Source organism: Choloepus didactylus, chromosome 8 (genome assembly GCF_015220235.1).
Source record: "Choloepus didactylus isolate mChoDid1 chromosome 8, mChoDid1.pri, whole genome shotgun sequence".
Classification (NCBI taxonomy): domain Eukaryota; kingdom Metazoa; phylum Chordata; class Mammalia; order Pilosa; family Megalonychidae; genus Choloepus; species Choloepus didactylus.
In genome coordinates, this window is record NC_051314.1 from 101,726,598 (window position 1) to 101,753,515 (window position 26,918).

Below are 26,918 nucleotides of genomic sequence, written 5' to 3' on the forward strand. Positions count from 1 at the left end.
TTCTACAGCAGTCACATCTATTCATGAGTTGTAAGAGCTATTTCTAAATTCTGAGATGATAAGCTATTTGTTTATAACCTGGTTGGTCCCTGGAACTTCGGGTATCAGAGCCAGAGTTCGGCAGCTATGAATATCAGCATTACCCCATGCAGCACATGTTAAAGAAGTTGAAAAAGAAATCGGACTTTAGTTAGAGATACAGACAAAATCAACATGGTTACAACTAAGGTAAACCAGACTAAAGGGAAAAGGATGATATTGACTGTGTTTTAATACTTCAACTTCTGTGTGAGACCAAAGGAAGAGATGTTTATTTGGTGGAAAATCTGTATTTTCTGTAGCATGCTATATAATATAACTTGCATGGTCACTTTACTCAAACACCATAATTACATGGAACCTTGAATAGGGCATGAGATCTGGTTGGTTTGTGCAGGTTAGTGTGAAACACCAATACGTACCAGAGTAATTTAGGCAGAGAATAAAAAGTATTTGCAAAACCCCCTTGAGCGACTGGAGAAAAATTGGAAATATTAACCTTCCCCACCTGGGGAATTCCTGATATTCTCGCAAGCATTGGGGACTACCATTGTAGTAGGCCAATCACTCAGTCTTGGGGTTTGCCCTTACGAAGCTTGTTACTGCAAAGGAGAAGCTAAGCCTACTCATAATTGTGCCTAAGAGTCACCCCCAGAGAATCTCTTTCATTGCTCAGATATGGCCTCTCTCTCTAAGCCAACACTGCAGATAAACTCACTACCCTCCCCGCTACATGGGACATGATTCCTAGGGGTGTAAATCTCCCTGGCAACGTGGGACATGACTTCCGGGGATGAGCCTGGACCTGGCATCCTGGTGGTATTGAGAAAGCCTTCTTGACCAAAAGGGGAAAGAGAAATGAAACAAAATAAAATTTCAGTGACTGAGAGATTTCAGATGGAGTCTAGAGGTCATTCTGGAGGTTATTCTTATGCATTATATAGATATCCCTTTTTAGTTTTTAGTGTATTAGAATAGCTAGAAAGAGATACCTGAAACTGTTGAACTGCAATCCAGTATCCTTGATTCTTGAAGATGATCATATAACTGTATAGCTTATATGAGATGACTGGGTGATTGTGAAAACCCTGTGGCCCACAGTCCCTTTATCTGGTATATGGACAGATGAATAGAGAAAACGGGGACAAAAAGTAAATAAATAATGGTGGGGGGGGTGGAATATGAAATGTTTTGCATATTCTTTTTTACTTTCATTTTTATTTTTTTTTAATTTTTATTTTTATTTCTTGGAGTAATGAAAATGTTCAAAAAATTGTAGTGGTGAATGCAAAACTATATGAAGATACTGTGAACAACTGATTGTGTACTTTGGACGATTTTATGGTATGAGAATATATCTCAATAAAATTGCATTTAAAACATTACAAAAAAATCATAGAACTGTACAGCATAAGAATGAATGTACACTATGGAATATAGTTAATTGTATAAACATAATAATGTTTCATCACTTGTAACAAAGGCCACACACAGGCAAAGTGTTAATAATAGGGAAAACAGCATGTGGGGTGGGGGTGGTACATGGGAATGATTTTTCTGTAAATCTACAACTTCTCTAGCTAAATAAGAAGAGGGGGAAGAAAACCTCTTAGTGGTGAAGTGAGTTGGCTAAGCCCTACAAAAATGCCAACAAAATTTTTTTTATTTCCTCCTTCTGACTTTTTTAATGTAATATTATTGAGATATAATCATACACCATACATTCCGTCCAAAGTATACAATCAGTGGTTCACAGTATCATCACATAGTTGTGCATTCATCACCATGATCAATTATAGAACATTTGCATAAGTCTAGAAAAAGAAATAAAAAAGAAAACCCCAAATATCCCATATCCTTTATCCACCCACTCCCCACCTTATTGACACCTAGTATTGTACTCTACCCATTTTTAAGACTCACAATAAAGGTAGGTTAACTAAGACAGTGTAGTATTGTCTGACTTGTTTTTAAGCCACCACTTTAGTATGTCTGTGTGATGTAATATAATGCTTTGTATCTTATTTCTCAAGGGTGTTCAATCATAAATCAGCACCAGGGGTTGAAAGTCTACATCTTCAGATCCAGGGATTTCAGTGAGAAAGGGAGAGAATATTGGGGGATGGTATTCCTTATCTGAGTGCATAGAATTAGCAGAGAAAGGATTCATCACAGTATTTATGACTGTCATGATTGGTCGTCCTAGACATAAAGTAAAAAAAAATCCAAGAGACAGATGGTAAGTCACAAAAACAAAGACTTCTCAGTTTACAAAAAGACTTCTCGTTTACAATTACTCTGTCTCTTAGGCTTGCCCTTCCCTCTCAATCCTGCTCAGTTCCCTTAGGAGGAAAACGTTTAGAAAGATAAATTCAGCCCTGCGGGGGATAGTATTGACTTCTGCATGGGATACTAATTTACACATGTATGTAACATTCAAGTGGGAAGTGACCACACGATTTTTCTTTGTGGCCACTCAGTTTTTCTAAGTTTTGCAAATTTTTAAGAATTTTTAATTTATCAGTGCAGTAAAGCTTGTCTTCTCCAATACTATAGAAAGTAGGATTTTTAATTTTCTGTATTTTGTCTATGGCAACTTCAAAAATAATTCATTGTTAATCCAGTTGTAGCAGATGTTTAGTTAAAATGTAGAACAGTTACTTTGAGTAAAAACTTGAATGTTCAGGCTGTTTACTACTTTTATTTTCCTGAGGATCAGAAATAACCTAGTGTCAATTTACAGATGTTGGTGGGGTTTAAAACAAGGGCATATAATGCCTGAAAGAGTGAATGAGTATTAAATGCTTTATCTTAGGATATTGCCTAAGTGCTTTTTTATGAAGGGTAATTCTGATGCAGTACTGAATTCATGATTCAGATGGAACCTTTGAAAGTTTAATTAGCAAAAAGTGTGTATTACCCATTGCTGCCTCGAAGTATATAAAAGAACTTTTCTGTGTTCAAGTACTGTAACTCCTTAGTTCTTTTCCAGTTCAAGGTTATCCTTAGGATTTACATCTTTGCTGTTGCTGCTGTTCTTTAGGCATATTCAAAACATGAGTGAGATCAAGACTGATGTTGGACGAGCTCGTGCATGGATAAGATTGTCTCTAGAAAAGAAGCTCTTGTCCCAGCATCTCAAACAGTTGCTCTCTAACCAACTACTCACCAAGTAAGAGATTTCCTCTTGAGGCATTTTTATTTCTGTGATCTATGTATTTGCAAAACAGATTGCATAAGCTGACAGAAACTAGCTTCTTTGGCATGAACTGCTGATTTGTGGGCACATGCATTCTACATTCCTAAGAGGCCTTGGAAACCGTGTGACTTGACGTGATACTTGATCTTATCTAGGCAGGCACACGAAATTCACAGCCGAAGGCCAGATTGCTCCCCTAATCAGAAAAAAAAGCTCCACACAAGCTGACAATAGCACCCAAAAGATAGATTCAACTACTTTACATCATGTTGTCAAGGTCAAAAAGAAAAAAAAAGGTCCACATTAAGGGCTTCTTGAGAATCTTGGCAGTGTTTACATTCCCTACTTCAGTTATTTAGTGCCAGGTAAATACCAACTAATTGTTAACCTTTTTGATAGTTTCCCTTCACTCTCTCAAGAAATCTTCTTGGATGAAATGCATCATTCAGGTAATATGTACATGCACATAATATGTACATTACAGCTAATTTGAAAGCTGAGGACTTCTCTAGAGCAATGTATGCAATGGAAAGAGTCTAACAAAGGCCTCAGACATGACAGTTGTGGGTTGAATTGTGTCCCCTGAAACAATATATCTGAGACCTAACTGCCTAGTACCTGTGAATGTGACCTTATTTGAAATAGGGTCTTTGCAGATGAAATTACAGTGAGATCATACTGCATTATGGTGGGTCCTAATCCAGTGACTGGTACTCCTGTGAGAAGAGGAAATTTGGACTCAGAAACAGACACACGGAGAGAGTGCCAAGGAACACCAAGGATTGCCAGCAACATCAGAAGCTAGGAGGAGGATGAAAGGATCTTTCCTTTAAAGCCTTCAGAGGAAGCATGGGCCTGCCAACACCTCGATTTTGGACTTCTGGCAGAACAAATTCCAACAGACTTTTAACAGAATAAATTTCTGTTTTAATCCCCAAGTTTATGGCAGCCCCAGGAAACTAATACAGATTTTGGTACTGGGAGTATAATAAATGCCTAAAATGTGGAAGTGGATTTGGATTTGGGTAATGAGTAGAATACTGAAGCACTTAATTTAAAAAAGCCTAGATTGTCTTGGAGAGATGGTTGGATAGAAATTTTGAAGTTAAAGGAGATTCTAGTGAGGGCTTAAAGAGAAGGTCATGTGAAGATGGGGGAGGTAGAGATTGGAATGATGGAGCCACAAGCTAAGAAATGCCAAGATTGCCGGTAGCCTCCAGAAGAAAAAGCTAGTGATTCACTAATAAAATTTTTGCTTCATTTCCCTGTGACCTTATGCCCTGCTGGTCTAGAGGTCTTAGTTCCAAAGAGAGGAGTGCTTCTAACCGGAGACACAACTATTTTATATACCTTTTGCTGCCAAAATCTGTATTAGTCAGGGTTCTCCAGAGAAACAAAACTGACAGTTTATATTATAAATATATATATATATATATATATATATATATATATATATATATGTATGTATGTATGTATATGAGATTTGTTAGTTCACATGACTATGGGGGCTGGCAACTCCAAATTCTGTAGGGCAGACTGCAAGCTGGAAACTCCAATAAAAGTGAAGTTTGAATTCCCCAGGCAAAGCTTTCTGGCTGAAATAAAGGCATAAATTCTTTTTGACTTCTGAATTCCTCAGACACCTTGACTTCAGACATCTAGTTTCCAGAACTGTGAGAGAATAAATTTCTGTTGTTTTAAGCCACCAAGGATGTAGTACTTTGTTATGGCAGTCCTAGGAAACTAATGTGAGAAGTCTGTTAGAATCGAATCATGATAAACCAAGTCTTCGTGTAGTTTTGCATTTGTAAATCTCACTCTTAGGTTACTTACCACCTGGAACATTAATGTCCAAAGAGTAAGTCTGATAAAGTGTGTACTCATGGACCTTGTTCTCTTAAAACTGACTTTATTTTTTCTGATTATAAAAATCATTCATGCCCATTGTGACCCACGTACAATGAAGAAAACAATAATCGTTTATAATCCTACTACATAAAGATGACTACTCAATATTACATGTTTTCTTCTGTACATTATTCTTTGAAGATTCTCTTAGTTGAGATTAAACTCTATTTGCAGTTCATCATCCTTTTTTATTTTACCATTCTATTCTAAACATTTCTATATATCATAAGAGTTTAAGATCCAAAGTCTGAATACATGTATTATTTACTAACTGTTGTCCATTTTTGTGAATTGTCTGTCCTTTCAAGATTAACATTTCTATCCATAGTTCATCCAAATGAAGGTGTTTTCTCGTGAAAGAACATGAAAAGTTTAGTATGCTCTTGTCTAAGGTTTTGTGTTTGTCTCACCCTTTCCTAGGAAGCTTTACAAACGTTACGCTTTTCTACGTTGTGAAGAAGAAAGAGAGCAGTTTCTTTACCATCTTCTTTCCCTCAATGCTGTGGACTATTTCTGCTTCACCAGCGTTTTCACAACTATCAGTAAGTCTGGAGAATTGACTGTTAAGTAACAAATTACAAAGGTGACTAATAGAATAAAAGAGTTGATATTTCTAAAAGTGAAACACCATAGTACCATGAGATAGACACTATGTGCCACCCAGATCTCCATTTAGTAATTAAGGACATTCCCCTGTTATTGGGATGCTGTTGAAAGACAGCCCTCAGATGCCAGCCTCTGCTGAAATTGCCTCTTCATCATCACCTAGGAGATGCCTTCTTCCAGGGTGGTCAGCATCCTTTGATTAATCAGAGGGCTTCCCCAAGCTCTCCAGGAGGTTAGCTGAGGATTTCGTTGAGACTGCACAGCAGCTAAACTTCTCCCTCAGCCAATCTTGCTTCCTTCCCCACATACTAATTCTGGGAGCACTCCATAATAAACATTCTGCACACTGATATCTGATTTCACAGTCAGATATTCCAAGCTTCCTAGGATTCCCAACCTATGATAGGAAATGATACATAGGATGGATGTGGAAAGGAATATTTTATTAAATATTCCAGTATTCCAGTAGGATATTCAAATGAATAGATTCAAAGAATAAGTATATAATAATAAATTTAAATAGTTGGACATCATTTAAACATTGATTCAGGATCTTGCTGGACATTGTAGGTCTATAGAGGGAAGAAATGCTGATCATGTATCATTGATAGAATGTGAATTATAACATTCTGTCTACCATTAATAATTCTTTTTTGCAGTAAGCCTCTCCTCCCTACTTTGGAGAATTTTTACTTGTATCAGTTAGTATTGTGTTCAACAAGAAGTATCAGAAACTTGAAAAATAATGGCTTAACCAAATTAGTAGTTTTATTTTTCTTAAGTAATGAGAAGTCTGGAGGCAGACAGTCCATAGTGCCATCGCAGATCCAGGCTCTTTGTCCCTTTCCTCTTAAAACCCTCAGTGGGTGCTGATTACCTTATGGTTACAAGATGGTTGCTCTCCTCAATCCACCTTCCAGCGGGAAGAAGGAGGGAGCTCCAAAGAGGATGGGGCAGGAGCTGTGCTAGAAAAACAATTTTCCAAGAAATCCCTAAAAAAACACCAGCATTTCACTGGCCAGAATTGTATAAGTTTTACCTTTGCAGGCGCTGTAATAGAGGCAGACAAGGAAAACGGGAGTTGGAATGGATAGTGGGCTGTGCTCGGTTAGGTGGTGGGGTTCTCCAGAGAAACAACCCACAGAATATATCTATGTATGTTTGTAAATTTTAAGAGATTTATTGTAGAAATTGGCTCATGCAGCCATGGGGATAGGCAAGTCGCATTCCATAGGGCATACCTCAAGATGGGAACTCCAATGAAGATTTCAATTAATTCCCTAGGAGAAACTGGCTGGCTAAAGTGGAGATGGAAATTCTGACTGATGAAATCATCAGTTCTCCCTGTTAGGCCTTCAGCTGATTGGATGAGATTTCTGTCATTTCTGAAGGCAATCTTTTTTGTTGATTGTAAATATAATTGGCCACAGATGTAATCAACTGCCTGAAGATTTAAATTCATGAAATAACCTCACAATAACAATCAAGCCAGTGCTTGCTTGACCAAACAATTGGACACCATAACCTAGCTAAGTTGACACAAGAACTGAACTGTCAAAGTCTTCCACTTGTCAACTTGGCAGCCATACACATCCCCTTAAATCATATTTAGGCTCTAAATTAAAACCTTAACAGTCATACTTTTTGCGTAACATAATTCAACTGTCCTGTTACAACCAGAAACACACTAACTCTTTCCCTAGAAGAGGATGCAAGTCCTTAGGTAATAATATTCACTCTTAAATTTGATATCCTGTTACTTAAATACTAGGACATAAAGCTAATACAACTTATGCTATATGATAAGGGAATAAGATAGGGAATAAAAGAAAGATATTTGCTTTATGTATATATGCAAACATATTTGTAACAAAACAAAGAAGAAATACATGCAACAATTGCAGTCCTTGTTTATGCATCTGGTCATATGGTCATAGCTCATATTTATAACTATCTTCTTCCATTACCCATCCCATATTCCCTCTCAGCAAGCATCTTAGCTGGTTGTGGTTCTTTGCCTCGTGGGTTGACCCAAACTTTCGTTAGACCTGTCTGGATTGGGTTGTTGCATTTTCCCACTGACTTCAATCACAGAGCTTGGTAGTACTAGAAGACACCCTAAGGGATCTCCTGTATTCCTGGCAGACTCTTCTTTACCACCATTGTGTAGTTACAGTCCTGTTTCCCCTTGATAATCAGGATCAGTCACTCCAACCAGCATAGCAGTCCTCTTTGTCAGTTGATTCAGAGGCAAGAGAAGCCCAGAGTGGCCAGATGGTGATCATAACTTCCAGCTCGATGGAATTGTTGTGTCTTCTGGTGGAAGCATTCCTCCTTTTGTAACTAAGACTTGTAGACCAGTAGAGGTTAAGGTGGTAGAGATAGGAAGTGATAGGGGTGATAGTGATTCCTCGCTATGGGAGAAATGGCACCAGAGTGGATGGTGATTTTGAGTATATGCATCCTCCCAGAGTACACTGCCCCAGCCCTGCGAGATATTGCCACCCAGTCAGTGCCATAATTGAGTCTTCAAAAGGCCATTCCACCGTTCCACCAGTCTAGCCACTTCAATTTAATGGTCAACATGGTAAAACCAGTGAATTCCTTGAACATGTTCCCATTCCTGTACTTCATTTGCTAGGGACCTTTTAATATCTGTCAAGCTACTGTTGCTCTTATCAGTTCACTGCAGTTGTAAGAGTCTAAGATGTATATAATTTTAAAAGAGAAGGAATAACAGCAGAGGTAGTTCAGAAGTTCTAAGATCCTCTTCATATGTGCAGATTTCTCTCTCTGAGCAACTCTTTAACCTGAGGAATTCAGATGGTTAATAAAAGAAGTATTCTATATTAATAATATCGCTCTTTTTTTGCCTTATGTATGAAATCACTGTTGTGCATCTGTGGGCCACAGAATTGCTGACCCCAAGTAGACCTTTGTCTGCAGCTTTTCTATTCCTGTCAATGGAAGAAATAAGAAAAGCTTCTGGCACCTAAAATAAAGTCTCACACTAACCTCTTCTGCTTTCAGTTTAAAAAACATTTGATTCTGATGATTACTAAACCATGAAAGTTTGGCCTTTCCTCTGACATTCTCCTTTCCTTCAGCTAAAATAAAAGAGCAGAAAGGGAGGTTAGTCACCCAACATAAAGAAAGTCATTTATGTAAAATTAGGGAAATGAACCATTTATCCTATTCGTTTTCCTCATCTAAAAGCACAGTGAACTGTGAGTTTATATTGTAAGGCTGTATCTGGATACCCTGTCCTGTAAATGTTTTTCATCCTGTCTTTCAAGGAGGGCTTCTAATACCCCCTCTTGTGAAATTCTTAAGATGCTAAAAAGAATATTGATTCCACCCTGATAAAATGTGTGGCTCTGGTGGATAAAAATGTGCTAATGTGTTGGAATTGTTCTCATTCTTTTAAAGAGAAGGGAATATTTAATATCTCACTTTATTGTGCTTCCATATTTGAGCGAAAGGACAGTGATAGGACAGTGACATCTAGTGGTGTGCCTTTTGAAAAGCCTTCAGAGGGAAAAGATTTCAGACAGACTTTTTTCCACATTTCAATCCTTTCCCTGGGATTCCTCTTGCACATGAGTCAGTTTAATACCTTTCTAAGTTGTGGTTTATAGACTTTATGTTTTATCCAGAATGAAGGTACCATTGTTTATTATACTTGGCTTGCTGTACTGTGGCCATTAAAGCAGTGATAATGCTATATAGCACAGTGTTCATGTCCTCAGGTATTCTGCTGCTAATGCCTGAAATTGCTCATAAATTTAGTACTGTCATATATCACCATGAAGATATACATGCTGTATAAATGGTGAGGTTTCTGCCATGGAAATCACCACAAGTGATGTGGGTACTCGTGCTTTTGGCCCTCATCTTTCTAGACTGAAGGAGGTATGAGCTCATCTTTTCGTACATGTACATCTTGGTACAACATAAAAAGCAAATTATCTGTGTAAGCCAACAGAGTTCTTCATATATATTAATGTGTTGTTAACAGAAAAATTATATTGTAATTTTTATTAATTTTGGCATTTTTCTTTCAGTGATTCCATACAGGGCAGTGATTATCCCAATCAAAAAGCTGAGCAATGCAATCATCACATCCAACCCTTGGATCTGTGTATCAGGAGAGCTAGGAGACACAGGAGTAATGCAGATTCCCAAAAACCTCCTCGAAATGACTTTTGAGGTGGGTTTTAGCTAATAACTTTATTAGCAGAAATTGTCATATGTATGTTCTATGGAGGGAATCCAATTTTACTGTTTGTTTTTTCCTTGAATCAAATAATACAAAGGAACACTAAAGCATGCAGGATCTTTTTGTGACTATATGCCTGAAATTGTCTTAAGAAGCCTATGCTAATTTGTTTCATATTTTAATTGCTGTTTCAATTGTTGTGTAAACTATGTTTTTCTATTTACAATTGTGTGATTTGGAGCTTTGCCAGGACCTATTCTATGATTCTCAGTACCTAGCACAGAAGGGCAAGTAAGAGATATTCAGATAAATGCTTACCCCACGGTGGTTCTCCTCCTTGCTGTAAAATGTTCCCTGCTTGAGCCTGGCCATCCTTTGGAGTTGACACCTGTGTTAATGGCTTTTAGACAACATGGTGACATTTATAGAGTGGTTTTGTAAAAATACCTTTCAACATAGTAGTCAGTTTTCAAGTCTCACCTGGTGGAGCATTTCTGTGTGTTTTGAGCCCACATGCACGTTGATCCTGGCATGCAGAAAGAAGAAAAATACTTGTTCATCTTTTAAGAGGGAGATGGTACTAAGTGAATGTCCTGTTCTTGTGTTCCTTGGGGAACTAGGAATAGTCATCTTCACTCAGAGTCATGGTACTCCCAAGAGCCCAGTTTGGTCTTATCTATCAAGTGGATTCACAGCCACCTGGATATAAAATATTAAAGCTCTTGTCTTGTCTTTGGCTACAAAACTGGGCCATAAGTTTCATCACTGCTGTTTCCAAACTTTCTCTCACCTCTGCCTGCTTCTTTTATCTTGCTGCCATGACTAATGCAAGATGCTATCCTTCCTCATCAGGATCACTATGATGCCTTCTCACTGAGATCCAGAGGAGTCAGGTGATTTAAGAACTCATAGTTCTCCAACACGATGAAGGGCATATGTGAAAAACCCGCAACTGACATTATGCTCAGAAATGAAAGACTTAAAGCTTTCCCCCTGTTTTAGTTTCCTAGACTGCTCAAGCAAATCCCATGAAATGGGTCAGGTTAAACAATGGGAATTTATTTACTCATGGTTTGAGGCTGGGAAAAAAAATCCAAATCAAGACTTCCTCAAGACAACGTTTTCTCCCCAAAGTGTGGCGTTCTGGGACTGGCTGCTAGCAGTCCTTGGTCCTTAGCTTGCCACATGGAAAGGCACATGTCAGTGTCTTCTGGTCTCTCCCTTCTCTTCTGGGTTCCACTGATGTTCAGCTTCTGGCTGCTCCCTCTGTGGCTTTCTCTTTCTCTATCTGAACTTCATTCCACTTATAAAGGACTCCAGTAATAGGATAGTAATTCCAGTAATCCTGATTGAACTGGGCCACACTTTAACTGAAGTAACCTCATCAAAAGGTTCTACTTACAGTGGGTGCACATTCACAGGAATGGATTAGGTTTATGAACATGTTTTTCTTGGGTATATCTAGCTTCAAACTACCACACTCCACTAAGATCAGGAGCAAGGCAAGGATGCCACTATCACCATTCTATTCAGCATTGTACTAAGAGTGCTAACCAGAGCAATTAGACAAAAAAAAAAATAAAACCTCATGTACATACTAGGAGCTTGTATGTCTGGGCCAGTCTGCCATAGTGGCCTGAGGTACTCACCACCACAGAATTTGCCCTGCAAATAGAAGGCTGCTCACTGAGCTCTCCTGTAGAACACTGGGGCGGGGAGGGGGGGATCAAATGGCCACCTGGGAAAAGGGGTTGCTGGTTGTACGTCATACTGTGCAGTGCCCAACACCGTGAGGAAACTGTGTCCTAGAGAAGAGGGGACATTTGTCTCTATGTAAACGGGAAAATTCTTAGGGCCAAATACACCTGTCTAAGACAGGATGTATGTGCAGAAATGGAGCACTCACACAGGTCAACATATGAAGACTAGGTAGGAAAGGTGTTTTCTTTTTTTCCTTTTTGGTTAACTCCTGACATTGAAAGAAATCTCTGTCATAACACTAGCTTGGTACAGGTTTAAGGAACAAGTATCTCAAGTTCTAAATTCCAGAGATAACACATTAAAATATCAAAATATCCAGGTTTCAGCAAATGATTATACAACATACAGAGAAACAGGAAGCAGTGGCCCAGGCAAAGGGGAAGATTAAAGCATTAGAAACCATTGATGAGGAGAACCAGACCTGGGACAGACCAAAGATTTTTTTTTTTTTAATGATCCTATATATGCTCAAAGAGCTATAGGGAAACATGAACAAAGAACTAAAGGATATCAGGTAAACAATAGGTGAATTCTCAATAGAGAGATGGAAATTATGAAAAGTAACCAAAAGGGGCTAGAGACCATGTTACAGAAATTAAAAATTCCCTAGTGGGGTTCAACAGCAGATTGGATCCAGCAGAAGAAAGAATCTGTGAACTTGAATATAAGATAATTTAAATCATACAGTCTGAGCAGCAGAAAGAAGAAAAAAAGTGAATAGAGTCTGAGGAACCTGTGGGACAACATTAACTGTACCAATATGCGCATTGTGGAAGTTACAGAAGGAGAAGAAAGAGAAAGGATCGGAAGAATATTCAAAGAAAAGATGGCTGAAAACATCCCAAATTTAATGAAAGACGTGAATATACACATCCAAGATGCTCAATGAACTCCAGGCAGGATAAAACCAAACAGAAGTGCTGAAAGTCAAAAATTGCCAACCAAAAATTATATATCAGAATCTGAATATCATCCTTTGCCCAACTCTTGAATTTCTTCTCATCCTTCAAGGTGCAGATCACTGTCTCTGTGATATGCCCAGGTCCCTTAGTTAAAAACAAGTATTTCTTTACCAGTATTCTTATAGCACTTGTTTGTCTCTAGCGTAGCACTTTGTACAGTCTAACTCATGTCCATATGTCTCCTGTCTCATTAGGGGGGATCCTTGAGAGCAAGAAGTACATGTAGATAAATTTCTCAGCGCAGAGTAGAGCACTTTATCCAGAGTGGGTCCTCTGCAGTTGTTAAATTAAAATCAGAGTTCCACTGCTAAAGCAGAGACATAGAAAGATGAGATCACGTATTAACCTATGGTCCTTTTCTTACAGTGCCAGAACCTGGGGAAGCTAACCACTGTTCAGATTGGTCATGATAACTCAGGACTCTTAGCCAAATGGCTAGTGGATTGTGTTATGGTCAGAAATGAAATCACAGGACATACGTACAGGTAAGTAAAGGTCCTTGGAAGCTGAGAATTCTTTTTTTGGGACCTTTAGACCAGAAAAGTTTTGAGAGCTGTTGTCCTTCTAAAGCTTTCTCATTGCCTTCTAAATAAATAAGTAATAGTTTGAGGAGTTGTTTCATTTTTTGTTGTTGTTGTTTATGTAATGCAAAATTGCCAAAAATATAATTTTAAAAATCTGATTTTTTAGTTCACAAATGTTGGAAAACACTGATATAATCTGACAAAAAAAAAAAAAAAAAAAGAATGAAAGAAAGGAGGGAAAGGGAAAAGGAAAGGGATGTTAAAATAATTTCAGTAAGAGGAAAGGATCTCTTGGATTCTGCTAGTTACAGCCAGCACTCCTTATAGGAACATTATACTCTTTTCTCCTTAACTTAACTCCCACACTGATTTCCAGTTTGAAAATATTCTTCCCAAAACTAACCACAGAATTTTAATATAGACAAGGTATGAGAAAATATTAAAGAATTATTTTTAATTTTGTTGGGTGTGATAACAATTTGTGGCTATGTTGGAGAATGTTCTTATTTTTTAGAGGTTTATACTGAAATGTTTTTAGCAGTGAAATATCCTGATGTCTGTGATTTACTTTAAAATGCTTAAATAAAAATGAAGAATAAGGGAAAATGTTAAATCTGGGTGTTAAGAAGATGGGTGTCTATTATACTGTTCTATTTTTCTGTATGTTTCAAATTTTTCTTAATTAAAAAAACAATTCATTGGTACTAAAATGGTCTTCACCCATAGTGCCATTTTTCAAATTCTGATCAAAACTAGTAAAAAATTGGTGGTTTAAAAATTTGTTTCTTTGCTTCGAGGTTCCCCTGTGGGCGGTGGCTGGGGAAAGGCATTGATGATGGAAGCCTGGAGAGAATTCTTATTGGAGAATTGATGACATCAGCATCAGATGAGGATCTGGTAAAGCAGTGTCGGACTCCACCCCAACAGAGATCACCCACCACAGCCAGGAGATTAAGCATTACTTCACTGACAGGAAAAACTACCAGTAAGTGGTTGATTTTTTTTTTATTTTCCAGTCATGCCTCAAATGCTACAGGCTTCATGTAGCCATTTTACAGAACTGTTACATTGATGAGTTGGGGTAAGATTAAAAATAAGAACGCTGAGGAAAATTGATTTGGGAAAAATGACTTTAAAGGTAAGGAGGGAATAAAGGGGGGGAAAATAAAGAAAAGACATTAACAAATAATCAAAAGCCTGAAAAATTTAGATGCTAAAATCCCCAAAAAACTTGCATGTTCCATTTTAATTAAGCTATAGAAATGCGAACAAATAATATTTTGCCGGAATTTGAAGGAGGAATAAGGAGGGTTATATTTTATAATATTCCCAGATAACCACATATGGCCATCCAGAGCCTCTTACTGTAAGACATCTAAACCCCATCCCACTCTCTTCCTCTAGGAGTGAAAAAACAAGATATATAAAGGAGTGAGTTTTATGGCTAGGATACCATGTTTACATGCCATTGTTAATAATACAGTAAACCTTTAATTTATACTAATGGGGCTTTAGTAGACTAAATAATGTTCCCCAAAGATATCATGTCCTAATTTCTGGAATCTTAAATGTTATTTTATTTGTCTTTGCAAATGTGATTAAGGATCTTGAGATGGATTATCCAGGTGGTCCCTGAATGCAATCAAATGTATCCTTATAAGAAGGACCCACAGGGAGATTAGACTTACACACAAAGTAGAAAGCAATGTAAATGGAGGCAGAGATTGGAGTGATGTAGCCACAAGCCAAGGAATGTTGTCAGCCACCATGGAAGAGGCAAGAAACAAGATTCTCCCCTAGGGCCTCTAGATGGAGTGTAGCTCTGCCAACACCTTGATTTTGGCCTGTGATACTAATTTCTGACTTCTGGCCCAGAATGCTGAGAGAATAAATTTCTGTTGTTCTAAGCCACCAGTTTTGTAGAAATACGTTATAGCAGCCACAAAAAACTAATGCAGAGCCAGTATGACATAGTGAAGAATCATGGAAGTTTACCAAAGAAGTGGTTTTATTTCAGGTATAGATAATAGCCACAAGAAGAATAACATAAGTACCTAATAGAGGCCCTCAATTTACTAACAACGTGATTTCTCTAAATATTATTGGGCACTGTCTACTTGTTAAACACATGTAGTATGGTATGTTAAATATTAGGATGATACAATCTAAAAATTCCTCTCCATTCTTTCTGAGACTGTTCCCCTAATTCATAATCCTGTCTGCATTCAGAAGTACACTTCACACCACATACCCACTGGAATAGCTAAAATTAAGAAGACCAATAATAACAAATATTGGTGAAGATGGCGAGCAGTGGAATACTCATATATTGGTAGTGGAAATGCAAACTAGAAAACTGTTTGGCAGAGTTTTTTCCCCCTTTATTTATTAATTTTTATTTAAATATATTCTATACACTCCAAGCAAAAACTCCCCTTTTGCCCCTACCCCCATACTCTGGCAACCTATAATCTACTTTCTGTAGCAAATTTGCTACTTCTGAACAAAGCTACCTCTGGACATCTCATATAAGTGATATCATACAGTATTTGTCCTTATGGGCCTTGCTTATTTCACTTAGCATGTTTTTAAGATTCATCGTGTTTCAGCATGTCTCAGAACTTCATTCCTTCTTATAGTTGAATAATACTTCATTGTGTGTATGTACCACATTTTGTTTATCCTTTCTTCTGTTGATGGACACTTGGATTGTTTCTATAGCTATTGTGAATAAAGCTGCTTTGAACATTGGTTACAAGTATCTGTTTGAGTCCCTGTTTTTACTTTCTTTGGGTTTATATCTAGAAGTAGAATTCCCAGATCATATAGTAATTCTCTCTTTAGCTTTTTGAGGAACCACCGTATTGCCTTCCACAGGTGCACAATTTTACACTCCCACCAACAATGCACTAGGGTTCCAATTTCTCCACATCTTCACTAACAGTTGTTATTTTCTCTTTTTTTGGTTTGTTTGTTGTTGTTTTTTACAATAGCCATCCTTGTAGATGTGACATGACGTTGTCCTTTTGAGTTTCATTTCCCTAATGGCTTAAGATGTTGAACATCTTTCCATATGTTTTTGTCCATTTGTACATCCTCTTTGGGAAAATATCTGTTCAGGTCCTTTAACCATTTTTCAATTGGGTTGTTGTTTTGTTGAGCTGTAGGAGTTCTTTATATATTCTGGATATAGGCCTTATCTAATATCTGACAACTATTTTTTTCCCATTCTGTAGGTTGTCTTTTCAATTTCTTGATAATGTCCCTTGATGCACAGTAGTTTTCAGTTTTGTGAAGTCCAATTTATCTCTTGTTTTTTTGTTGTTGTTGCTCATACTTTTGTATCATTGCCAAATTCCAGGTCATGAAGATTTGCCCCCATGTTATCTTAAGAGTTTTATGGTTTAGCACTTATATTTATGTCATTGATCCTTTTAGAGTTAATTTTTGTGTATGCTGTGAGGCAGTAGTCTGAATTCATTCTTTTGTGTGTGGGCATCCAGTTTTCCTAACACCCCTGTTGAAGAGACTTCTTTCCCCCATTTCATGTACTTGCCACCTTGTCGAAAATCAACTGGCCATAATATGTGGCTCTGTTTCTGAACTTTTGATTCTCTCTATCATGATTGTGCTGGTTGTTACATGATTATACATTTGTCATTCTTATCCAATTGCATACTTAAAATTGAAGAGTTTTATTGTACATAAGTTATTTTAGCTCAGTCTATCCAAATTATTACAACTTCAGACTCAGTCTAATTTCATGAGGTATTACTATTTTGAGAGGCCTTATCACCCATTTTTGGTCGTATTTTCTTTCCTTATTCAGTAAGCAGAAATGTCAAATAACATGAGACTTATCGATAACTTGGTATTTTCTCATCATGTGTGCAAGGTCATGTTCAGAGAACTAAAAGTTTTAAATCATTTTCAAAATAATATTGTTCAGGAGAAACTAAGATTGCGGCTAGCTGAGACAGGGCAAAAAAAACGCCTCCGTGAAAAACACTAGCTAAAAACCAGAAAGTGACCTAGAATACTGGTTACAGCGATGCGCCAGCTGGACAAGGGCTCCTAGCTCCAGGGGGCCGTATACTTGGTGAAACCGGGAGTCTGCATTCTGAAACAAGTGAGTAAGCTGGCTGGGAGACCCACAGCCATGCTGCGGGCTGGGGAAGCCAGGGTTCAGCGTTTGGAGACCGGCTGGCTCTTTAAAAAAAAAAAAAAAAAGAAAAAGAAAAACCCAGGAGCGGTTCCAGCTGCGACTGTGGTAACCACACAGTAAAACACAGCAAGAAGGGATTGGGCCAGCCTCTCGGTGTCTGGCATGGAGGATAGCCCGCAGCAGATACCCTAGGGTCCAGGGGAATGGAGGGGCGAGCCGGAAGCAGAAAGAAACACTGTGGCTAGCAGCTGGCCCCCCGGAGGGCTGGATAAACTCCTGCCCGGGGCCATGCCCACAGCCCAGAACCCCGCCAATTGTCCCAGAGCTGGGAAGGAGGAACTGTGCGAGGAGGAGGGGGCTGAGACGCCCCGTTCGGCCGTTTTTTCCTCAGGCTGAGAGCGCGCCGCCACACAGCCCAGTGGCCCGGGGCTTCCCTTGAGGGATGGCGCGTACTGGTGACGTAGCACGGCATTCCTTTGGCTGAGCTCCTGGAGGAGCGTGGCTGGGGGGGGGGATCTGCTCGGAGAACCCAGGGATGCTACGCCAAGTCTGGTGGTTTGTGGATCAGCGAGAGAGAGGGTCTGGGGCTGAACTGAAATGAAGGCTTAGACTCTTGTGGTGGCCTTGAATCTCCGGGATCCTGGGGGATTTGAACAATAAAACTGCCCTCCCTCCCTGGCCACCCGTACACATGCCCCACATTCAGGGCGGACGGCTCCAGCAACACACCCAAACTGAGTTCTCCAACTGAACCCACAAGAGTCATTTCCCCACACACCGCGGGAACAAGGCTGAGAACTGACTTGAGGGATACAGGTAACTCACAGATGCCATCTGCTGGTTAGTTAGAGAAAGTGTACGTCACCAAACTGTGTTCCTGAAAAATTAGATTGATATCCCTTTTTCTTTACAACTTGAAAGAACCCTATCAAGCAAAACAAATGCCAAGAGGCCAAAAACAACAGAAAATCTTAATGCATATGATAAAAACAGAAGATATGGAGACTCCAACTCCAAACACACAAATCAAAATATCGGAAGATACACTGTACCTCACAAAATTAATCAAAGAACTACAATCGAGGAACGAAAACATGGCAAAGGATTTAAAGGACATGAAGAAGAGCATGGCCCAGGATATAAGTGACATAAAGAAGACCCTCGAAGAGCATAAAGAAGACATTGCAAGAGTAAATAAAATAATAGAAGATCTTATGGTAATAAAAGAAACTGTTGGCCAAATTAAAAAGACTCTGGATATTCACAATACAAGATTAGAGGAAGCTGAACAACATCTCAGTGTCCTAGAAGCCCACAGAACAAAAAATGAAAGAACAAAAGAAAGAATGGAGAAAAAAATCGAAAAAATCGAAATGGTTCTCAGGGATATGATAGATAAAATAAAACGTCCAAACTTAAGACTCATTGGTGCCCCAGAAGGGGAAAAGAAGGGTAAAGGTCTAGAAAGAGTATTCAAAGAAATTGTTGGGGAAAAATTCCCCAACCTTCTACACAATATAAATACACAAAGCATAAATGCCCAGCAAACTCCAAATAGAATAAATCCAAATAAACCCACTCCAAGACATTCTGATCAGACTGTCAAATACTGAAGAGAAGGAACAAGTTCTGAAAGCAGCAAGAGAAAAGCAATTCACCACATACAAAGGAAACAACATAAGACTAAGTAGTGACTACTCAGCAGCCACCATGGAGGCGAGAAGGCAGTGGCATGACATATTTAAAATTCTGAGAGAGAAAAATTTCCAACCAAGAATACGTTATCCAGCAAAACTCTCCTTCAAATTTGAGAGAGAGCTCTAATTTTTCACAAACAAACAAATGCTGAGAGACTTTGCCAATGAAAGACCTGCCCTATTTCAGATTCTGAGGGGAGCCCTGCTGGCGGAGAGACAGGAAAAGGAGAGAGATAAAGAGAATTTTAACAGACATATATAGCACCTTACATCCTAAATCACGAGGGCACTCATTTTTCTCTAGTGATCACAGATCTTTCTCCAGAAGGGACCATAAGCTGGGACATAAAACAAGCCTCAAGAAATTAAAAAAAAAAAAAAAAGAAAAAGAAAAAATTGAATATACTCAAAGCACATTCTCCAACCACAGTGGAATACAAATAGAAGTCAATAATTTTTGAACTGTAATTCCACTATTTACTTCCTTCATGATATAAAATACACAAACTAAAGACAAATCAGTGGTTTCGAACTCAATGTAAAATATGTAATTTTAGACAACTATATAAAGGTGGGGGAATGAAGGAGTATAGGAACATAGTTTGTGTGTCCTATTGAAGTGAAGGTGGTATCAAAGAAAAAAAAAATTGATATGGATTTAAGAGGTTAATTTTAACCCCCACAGTAAACACAAAGAAATTATCAGAGAATATAACCATAGAGATGAAAAGTAGAGTTTTGGTTAAGAGAAATGGGGGAAGGGGCAGTGGGGAGTTAAGAAATCAGTGTAGGGTTGCTGTTTGAGGTGAAGGGAAATCTCTAGTAATGGATGGTGGGAAAGAGCATTATAACATTCTAAACGTGATTATGAACTAATGAAACTAACGAAAGGCTAGGGAGGGGTGGAATGGGAAGATTTAGGCTATATATATGTTTCTACAACTGAAAAAAAAAAAAAGTCTAACTAGATGACAATTGAATGAACTTGGATGGGACTGGAGGATAGAGGACAGGTGGCTCAAAGGGTCACAGATGAGACATAAGGAAAAGGAAATATAGAATGTAAGCTTCGTATCATTGTTGAATCTATTGTACTTCTTAGCTGCGCTTAATGGGATTGCATAAAAGAATGTTCTTGCTCATGGGAAGTGTATATGTGAATTACAGTGTATGTTCAAGGGTGTGTGCAGCTAACTCTCATGTTCAGAAGACAGAGCAATAGATGATGGATGATAGATAGGGAGGGAAAGAAATAGCAATGTGACAGCATGTTAAAGTTGGTGGATTGAGCTATCGGGGGAGGGGTCAGGGTATGATGGAATTCTGTGTATGGGGCTAGTATTGTTTTGCAACTGTTCATATAACTTTGAATTTATTTCAAAATAAAAAAATGTAAATGGAATCAAAGATGCATTTTGGAAAAGTGAAAAATAAATATTGTGAGCTTGTAAAAAAAATAATATTGTTCAGTACAAGGATCTTTTGGAATGAATAAAAGCTTTCAAAATAAATCTTGATGTTTACAAGAAGAAATTTGGAAAAAAGTAAAAGTGAAATGAAGAAACTACTGAGAACAGGAGAGGCCTCAGCATCTGTGTTTCAGTCATAAGAGGTTTCCATTTTAACAATTTGTAAGCATCGGTGTAGGAAAAACTTACTTGAGTTTTATCTGAAGAATTGTTTTGTGTAAGAAATTCTCTGCCAGTATGAAGCATACATTCTTAAACACTAGAATGTATAGTTAGTCATTTATAGTGTGATATTTGAATTAGATTTAATATTTGATCACAAGAAAATAACACTCGTAATTTTTCTCATGTAACTTATTTCTGGCTCTAGATGAAATCTGTATTTACTATCTTTTTCTTTCTTTTTTTTTTTTTTTTTTTTTAGCCATCTTGTGGTTTGAGGACAAGGTGGTTTGGGTCTCATTCAAGCAGCCCACCAAGCTCTCCCTGGGGAAGGGGGCCTGGGTGAGCACATGCTGCTGAGGAAGACTGACAGGCTGGGGAGGGGAGGAGTCCTGGGCCTCAAGCCAGGCTTCCCCAGTGTACCTGTCATACTTTAAACACAACAGCAAGAGCACAGGCTCCAGGTTAGCCATTCAGAGCTTCAGAAGCCTTGGCTCAGACATGGGTAGGATATGGGGGACCTGAGGAGAGATGCTGCAGGTGGAGTACTTTGTGACAGGCCCCATACCAGATGATGCACACCTAATACCTCATTCTCTTTTCCCAGTGACCCCAGTGTATTTCCTGCCTTACTGGTGGCAAAATTCAGACTCTGAAGAAGTTGGGCACTTGGCCAAGGCTATAGATTGCAAGTAGTAAAGCTAGGATTTGAATCCAGGAGCCTGTTGGATTCTTTTCCACCGTGCCAGGATGCCTCCTACCTGTCCACACTTGCCACAGGCACGTTTCATGGAGCCCCCAGCAAAAACACCCTGCTCTGGGGAAGTGTTTTCTTGCATAGATAGACAGTTTATATGCCTTAGGTACTTTGGTTTCTTTCCCTCGCATGAGAATTTAGCCAGTGTTCATTATCTTACAGAACCCAATCCTGGACAGATCCAAGAAGGAATTGGGGAAGCTGTGAACAATATTGTGAAACATTTTCACAAACCTGAAAAAGAGGTATTACGGGCTCTTAAACATTGTGTAGTGGGACTCGTAAAGCTGCTTTTATATGTGATACAAAGACAATAAAGGGTACTTTAATAGTCATTTGTAAGGTTTCTAATAACTTTAAAAACATGCTGCATGTAGCTGTCCTCAGTACCTGTTTCTCTAGTGTTTTTCTTAGACACAGACACAAAGATTATTCTTCAGCACTGTATTATGTTCCACAGAGAGGAAGCCTGACATTATTGCTATGTGGAGAAAATGGCCTGGTTGCAGCACTCGAGCAAGTTTTCCACCATGGGTTCAAATCTGCCCGTATCTTTCACAAGAATGTCTTCATCTGGGACTTTATAGGTAAATAAAGCAGATGTATTTATTATAAGGACGTGGAAATGTTTCTTAGAAAAGTCAAAGACCCAGGAATTTGAGTGAATAAAGATTAGTGATAAGGAAGTATGTTTTCAAAAAGAAGACATCAAATAAGTGATTTCTTCATTCAACAAATTTTTATAGTGTCCACAATATCCCAAACACTATTCTAGATGCTCGGTGTATACATCAGTAAACAAAACAGACAGAAATCCCTATGGTTGACAAATCTACACTTTGATTTGGGATGGGGGGCAAACAATACACAAAAATATAACAACTATGTAATTTATATAGCATGTTAGAAGGTGATCACTGATCTGGAAAAAATAGAGCAGCATAAAGGGAAATGGAGTGGGGGGTGCTTTAAAAAATTTTTTTTTTGTTAGAGAACTTGTAGGCTACAGAACAATCATGCAGAAAACACAAAATTCCCATATACCACTCCGCCTCCCCTCACCCCCCCCCCACACACATATGCACACACGTAGTTTTCCCTATTAACATTTTGTATTAGTGTGGTACCTTCATTACAATCGATGAAAGAATGTTATTGTAGTTCTCCTATTAAGGGAGTGCTCTTTTAAATAGTGGCTATAGAGAAGCCTCGGGGGAAAGGTTAAGTGGAAGGGATAAAAAAAAAAAAAAAAAAATAGTGGCTGTAGGCTTTGTTGTGAGGGTGACATTTGAGCAAAGACTAAGGAGGTGAGGGAGTGAGCCATGAGGATATCTGGGAGAAGGCACGCCAGGCTAAGAGAACATCCAGTGCAGAGACTTCAAGGTGGGAGTGTGCCTGGCCTTTTTATGGAGCAGTAAGACCAGTGTGATTGGAGTGGAGTGAGAGAGAGAGTAGAAAGAAATGGGGAAAGGGGTTTAGTGCCAGGGCCAGAGTGTAGGGGGCCTCCTAGGCCATTGCAAAGACTTTGGCCTTTATTCTGTGTGAAACTGGAAGCCATTGGAAGGCTTTGCGCCCAGCAGTGGCATGATATTGATGTATGTTTACAAAGGGTTGCTCCAGCCCTCTGCTTTCTAGTATGGTAGCCACTAGCCACCTGTGGCTCTTTAAATGAATTTAAATTAAGTTACATTAAAAATTTACTTCCTCGGTCCCACTGGCCACATGTTAAGTGCTCAGTAGCCACACAGATATAGAACATTTCCATCATCACAGAAAGTTCTATTGGACAGCACTACTATTGCCTACTAAGCTAGAATTTTGGGGTAAAGAAAGGAAAGTTCACAAGGTTAGCCCGCCAGGAGTGATTATTTTTTTCTTCTGGACTGCCTAGAGTCTTATTGCTCCTGCTTCTGATATGTGTATACGTATCTCTTCTTCAGGTCTACTGATTCACTTCCACTGTCAGGATCTTGTTGCAATGTGTTGGTCAGCCATTCTGTAACTGAAACAGAGGGCACTGTCTTAGTGGCTACTCTATCTTTGCTAATTACTCCTAGAAGTTTCCAAGTTGAACAGAAGAGTCTATTTTTATTTTTATTAACTAATTTTTTTGCCAATTCCTATTTCATGAAGATATTTTAAAGACAATGGAATGCACTCTAGATTAGGAAATAAACTCTTGGAAAAGCATATTATTCTACCGTGAAACGTGGACCTCTTGAATTCATTCTGAAACCAATGATAAAATACTGTTTTTGACTTCAGGACTGGCTAATGAAAAACATCATTATTATGTTTCCAAAATAAATGTAGTGATGAATCTTTCTGTATATAAAGTGTTGATGTGTATTATGACATGATTCTGATTTCCTTTTCCAGAGAGAGCGGTTGCTTATTTTGAAACCACTGACCAGATTCTAGACAATGAAGATGATGTTCTTATTCATAAATCATCCTGCAAAACCTTCTGCCACTATGTAAATGCTATTAATACTGCACCCAGGAACATTGGGAAGGACGGCAAATTCCAGATTTTAGTTTGCCTTGGAACACGGTATAAAACCATTTCTTAACTTTCCCTGTCTTTTTTACGTGTTGCACAGGAATTCAGAATGAGTTATACTAGATCATGCCCCTTGCAAGGTTCTCCCTTGGGTTTCTTTCATTTCAAGTTTTATAAGACTATTTTGTAAGATATTTACTGTGTGTTGGGCACTGTGCTAAGTATATTATCTCATTTAATCTTCCTACTACTATACCACTACCACTATGTGAAATAACAACTGATATCCTCATTTAAATAGATGAAAAAATCAAGGCACAAATAAGTTACTAAACTTCCCCAAGTCACAGAGCTAGAAAGAGGCAGAACCAGGATTCACATCCATTCTCACTCCAGAGCCCAAGCTCTCGACAATGACATTATACTGGCTCCTGAGGTAGGTGGGTTGGTAGCTAATTAGACCAACACATACACACATATTTACTCTGTAACTTTGTATAGTGTATGCATGCCACTGTCTTGCCTTAAGCTGAGTAATATTGTGAGATTCTTGCTATATAAGTGTTTTTTTAAGACTGTTTCCTACCCCTTTATTGTTTTAAAATGATAATCGAAGTGTACAATTCATTAATATTTGAAACCGCTCCTCGGAATTGTAGGAAATAAAATACTCAGAGCTTTAGAAGATTTTTTTTTAAGTTATCTGTGTAATGATTGTTTTCTTCTAAACCTCTAGAGCCCCAGTGCAAGATTCAGAATATCCTAGTTATGGCTCCCGTTCTCATGAAAGGCATATCAAAGCTGCTCAGTAAGAATGTCTTAGGTTGTTAGTGATGGATAACTCTGTCAGGGTTTAATTCAGGAAACACTGAAAGTAGGAGATTGTATATCTCTGAAATAGCTGGTTTACGGAACTAAATTCGGTAGTTCTTCTTAATAAAGGGGACCCGATTCAGCTGTTCCTTCAGAGTTCCTTTTGAGCGTGATCCTTATCTCTTTATCTCTTTACTGTTCTGATTAATAAACCATTGCAGACCCTCTTCTGGTTTATAAAGTCTGCTTAATGTTTTTCTGTTGTGATTTTGATCCTTACCCTGTAATATTATATGAGCTTTTTTAAAAAATGCTAACCCCTAATATTTAATGTAGTCTTTCTTCCCAAAAGGTCAGTATATTTTGGCATGTCCTGACACAGATACCTGAATAACAATCCTGTAACAAAAAGAAATAGAAAGTGACATTCTGCCTGTTAAAATCAGAGTGGAGACCTACCTTTAGTATCTGATGAGCTTTCCTATTAGCTTAGGCTGCCTCATTATTGTCTGTTTTAACCAGTAAAAATTCAACTTCTTGGCTTTGTTTTCTTCTCTGCCAGCCACACAGCTTAGCTAGAGTTTGAAACCTCCCCCCATATCTTCCCATGCCTTATTTCCAGCTGAAAAGACCAAAATGTGCATTTGTGCTGCAGTGTGGCCAGCAGCGCTCCAGAGCTGTTTCTGTTTGGATCTGCAGGGATCGCCTGCTCCCACAGTGGATTCCACTGTTAGCGGAGTGTCCTGCCATTACCCGAATGTATGAGGAGAGCGCCCTCCTGCGAGACCGAATGACCGTCAACTCCCTCATCCGCATCCTGCAGACCATCCAGGACTTCACCATCGTCTTAGAAGGATCCCTTATCAAAGGAGTGGACGTGTAGCCCAGTCGGCAGGAGACTCAAACCAGCCGCCTGCTCCGGAACCACCCGCAGCTGCAGTCCGCGAGGGGACTGATCTGGGCGCCCACCGCTCCCCCAGAGGAGCAATCCTCACACAACAGACAGGGCAAAATGTTGTGTTGTAGTTCATTTGAACCTGGAATTTAGTATAAAATAGAGTATTTTCATGTGTTAGATGTGTGTAAATATGCTATCTTCTTTAAGAAATTATATTACTCTAATAAGATACTTTTCTTAGATTGAATATTCCCATCACTTAAAATAAGTAGATTTAAAATGTTGCAGGTTGGGGGGAAAGAGTGGTGCTAGTCAGGAAGAAGCCAGTAAACATGTAAATACAAGTCAACCCACTTAGGCTTAATTTTTTTTTTTTCCTTTTGTCACAAAGGAACCCAAAATGCATTTTTATGTGGTAGCCATTTACCCTCGTGTCCAGTCCTGTGTTGTGAATGTAAACAGCTTTACCTACTGTATGTGATCGTCCTCATTGGTATCTTCATTTACAGACTGTTTCTTGCATTGAATCTTTGGTCACTTTTCTAATCTTTTGGAAAAAGACTTTTGGAAAAAAAACTTTCCGTTGCCAGAAGATGAAGCTATAATTCAAATATTTTAAATATTGGACCCCAGGAGTTAAACAGAACTGGAAAGAGAACACACAAAGCCCTGTGAAGTGTGTTACATTGTGGGATTATAACTTCTTTATACTTTGGAAAGATTAGCCTAGCCTAACTTCATTCTCGGCATTTTTATTCTTATTATTTAAGAAACTTTGGGGAGATGTGAATTTCAAAGTGTTGGCCTCATTGTCATAAGAGCTGTAAACAGTAGTTTGATTCTGCACTTACAATTTGGCCATCTAAACTTTACCTCCTAAGGATAACCCTAAAACCCTGTCTTTGTTGGTTCTAGTCACCCCTGCCTCAGCCCCGTGCCCATCCCCCTCTCAGGAAATGGAAGGAATGTTTAAGAAGGAGGAGGGCTCTTTGTGGCTTGGAATGTTTTTGTGAAAGTATTTGTTGACCAAGATAATGCAAATAACAGAAAGAGAGAGAAAGAATGAATTCTTTCTGGGTATTTCAAGACAAGCTTTATGTACCTTTGTGAGAAGGGGTAATAATGTAAAACAACTGGCCCAGAGAATTTTAAAGCCAGTGCAGCACAGACCCACAAAATAAAAGCAAAACAAGAGGCAACAATTCCGAAAGACCAAAAGTTGTGAGTAACTTTTCA

At 38.6% G+C, this 26,918-nt stretch overlaps 1 protein-coding gene across 3 annotated transcripts in view; it reads left to right on the top strand.

The window, feature by feature from the left end:
• DENND5B (DENN domain containing 5B) overlaps positions 1-26,158 on the top strand; it is a 260,804-nt gene extending 234,646 nt beyond the window's left edge. For all 3 annotated transcript variants that reach the window (XM_037846449.1, XM_037846450.1, XM_037846451.1), the window contains 9 exons: positions 3,083-3,211; positions 5,567-5,688; positions 9,817-9,962; positions 13,061-13,179; positions 14,016-14,203; positions 21,631-21,713; positions 21,929-22,055; positions 23,848-24,022; positions 25,484-26,158. In XM_037846449.1, the coding sequence (XP_037702377.1) occupies positions 3,083-3,211; positions 5,567-5,688; positions 9,817-9,962; positions 13,061-13,179; positions 14,016-14,203; positions 21,631-21,713; positions 21,929-22,055; positions 23,848-24,022; positions 25,484-25,667 (1,273 nt within the window). In that variant the 3' untranslated portion in view covers positions 25,668-26,158. The remainder of the gene's footprint in view (positions 1-3,082; positions 3,212-5,566; positions 5,689-9,816; positions 9,963-13,060; positions 13,180-14,015; positions 14,204-21,630; positions 21,714-21,928; positions 22,056-23,847; positions 24,023-25,483) is intronic.
• Positions 26,159-26,918: the final 760 nt, after the last annotated feature.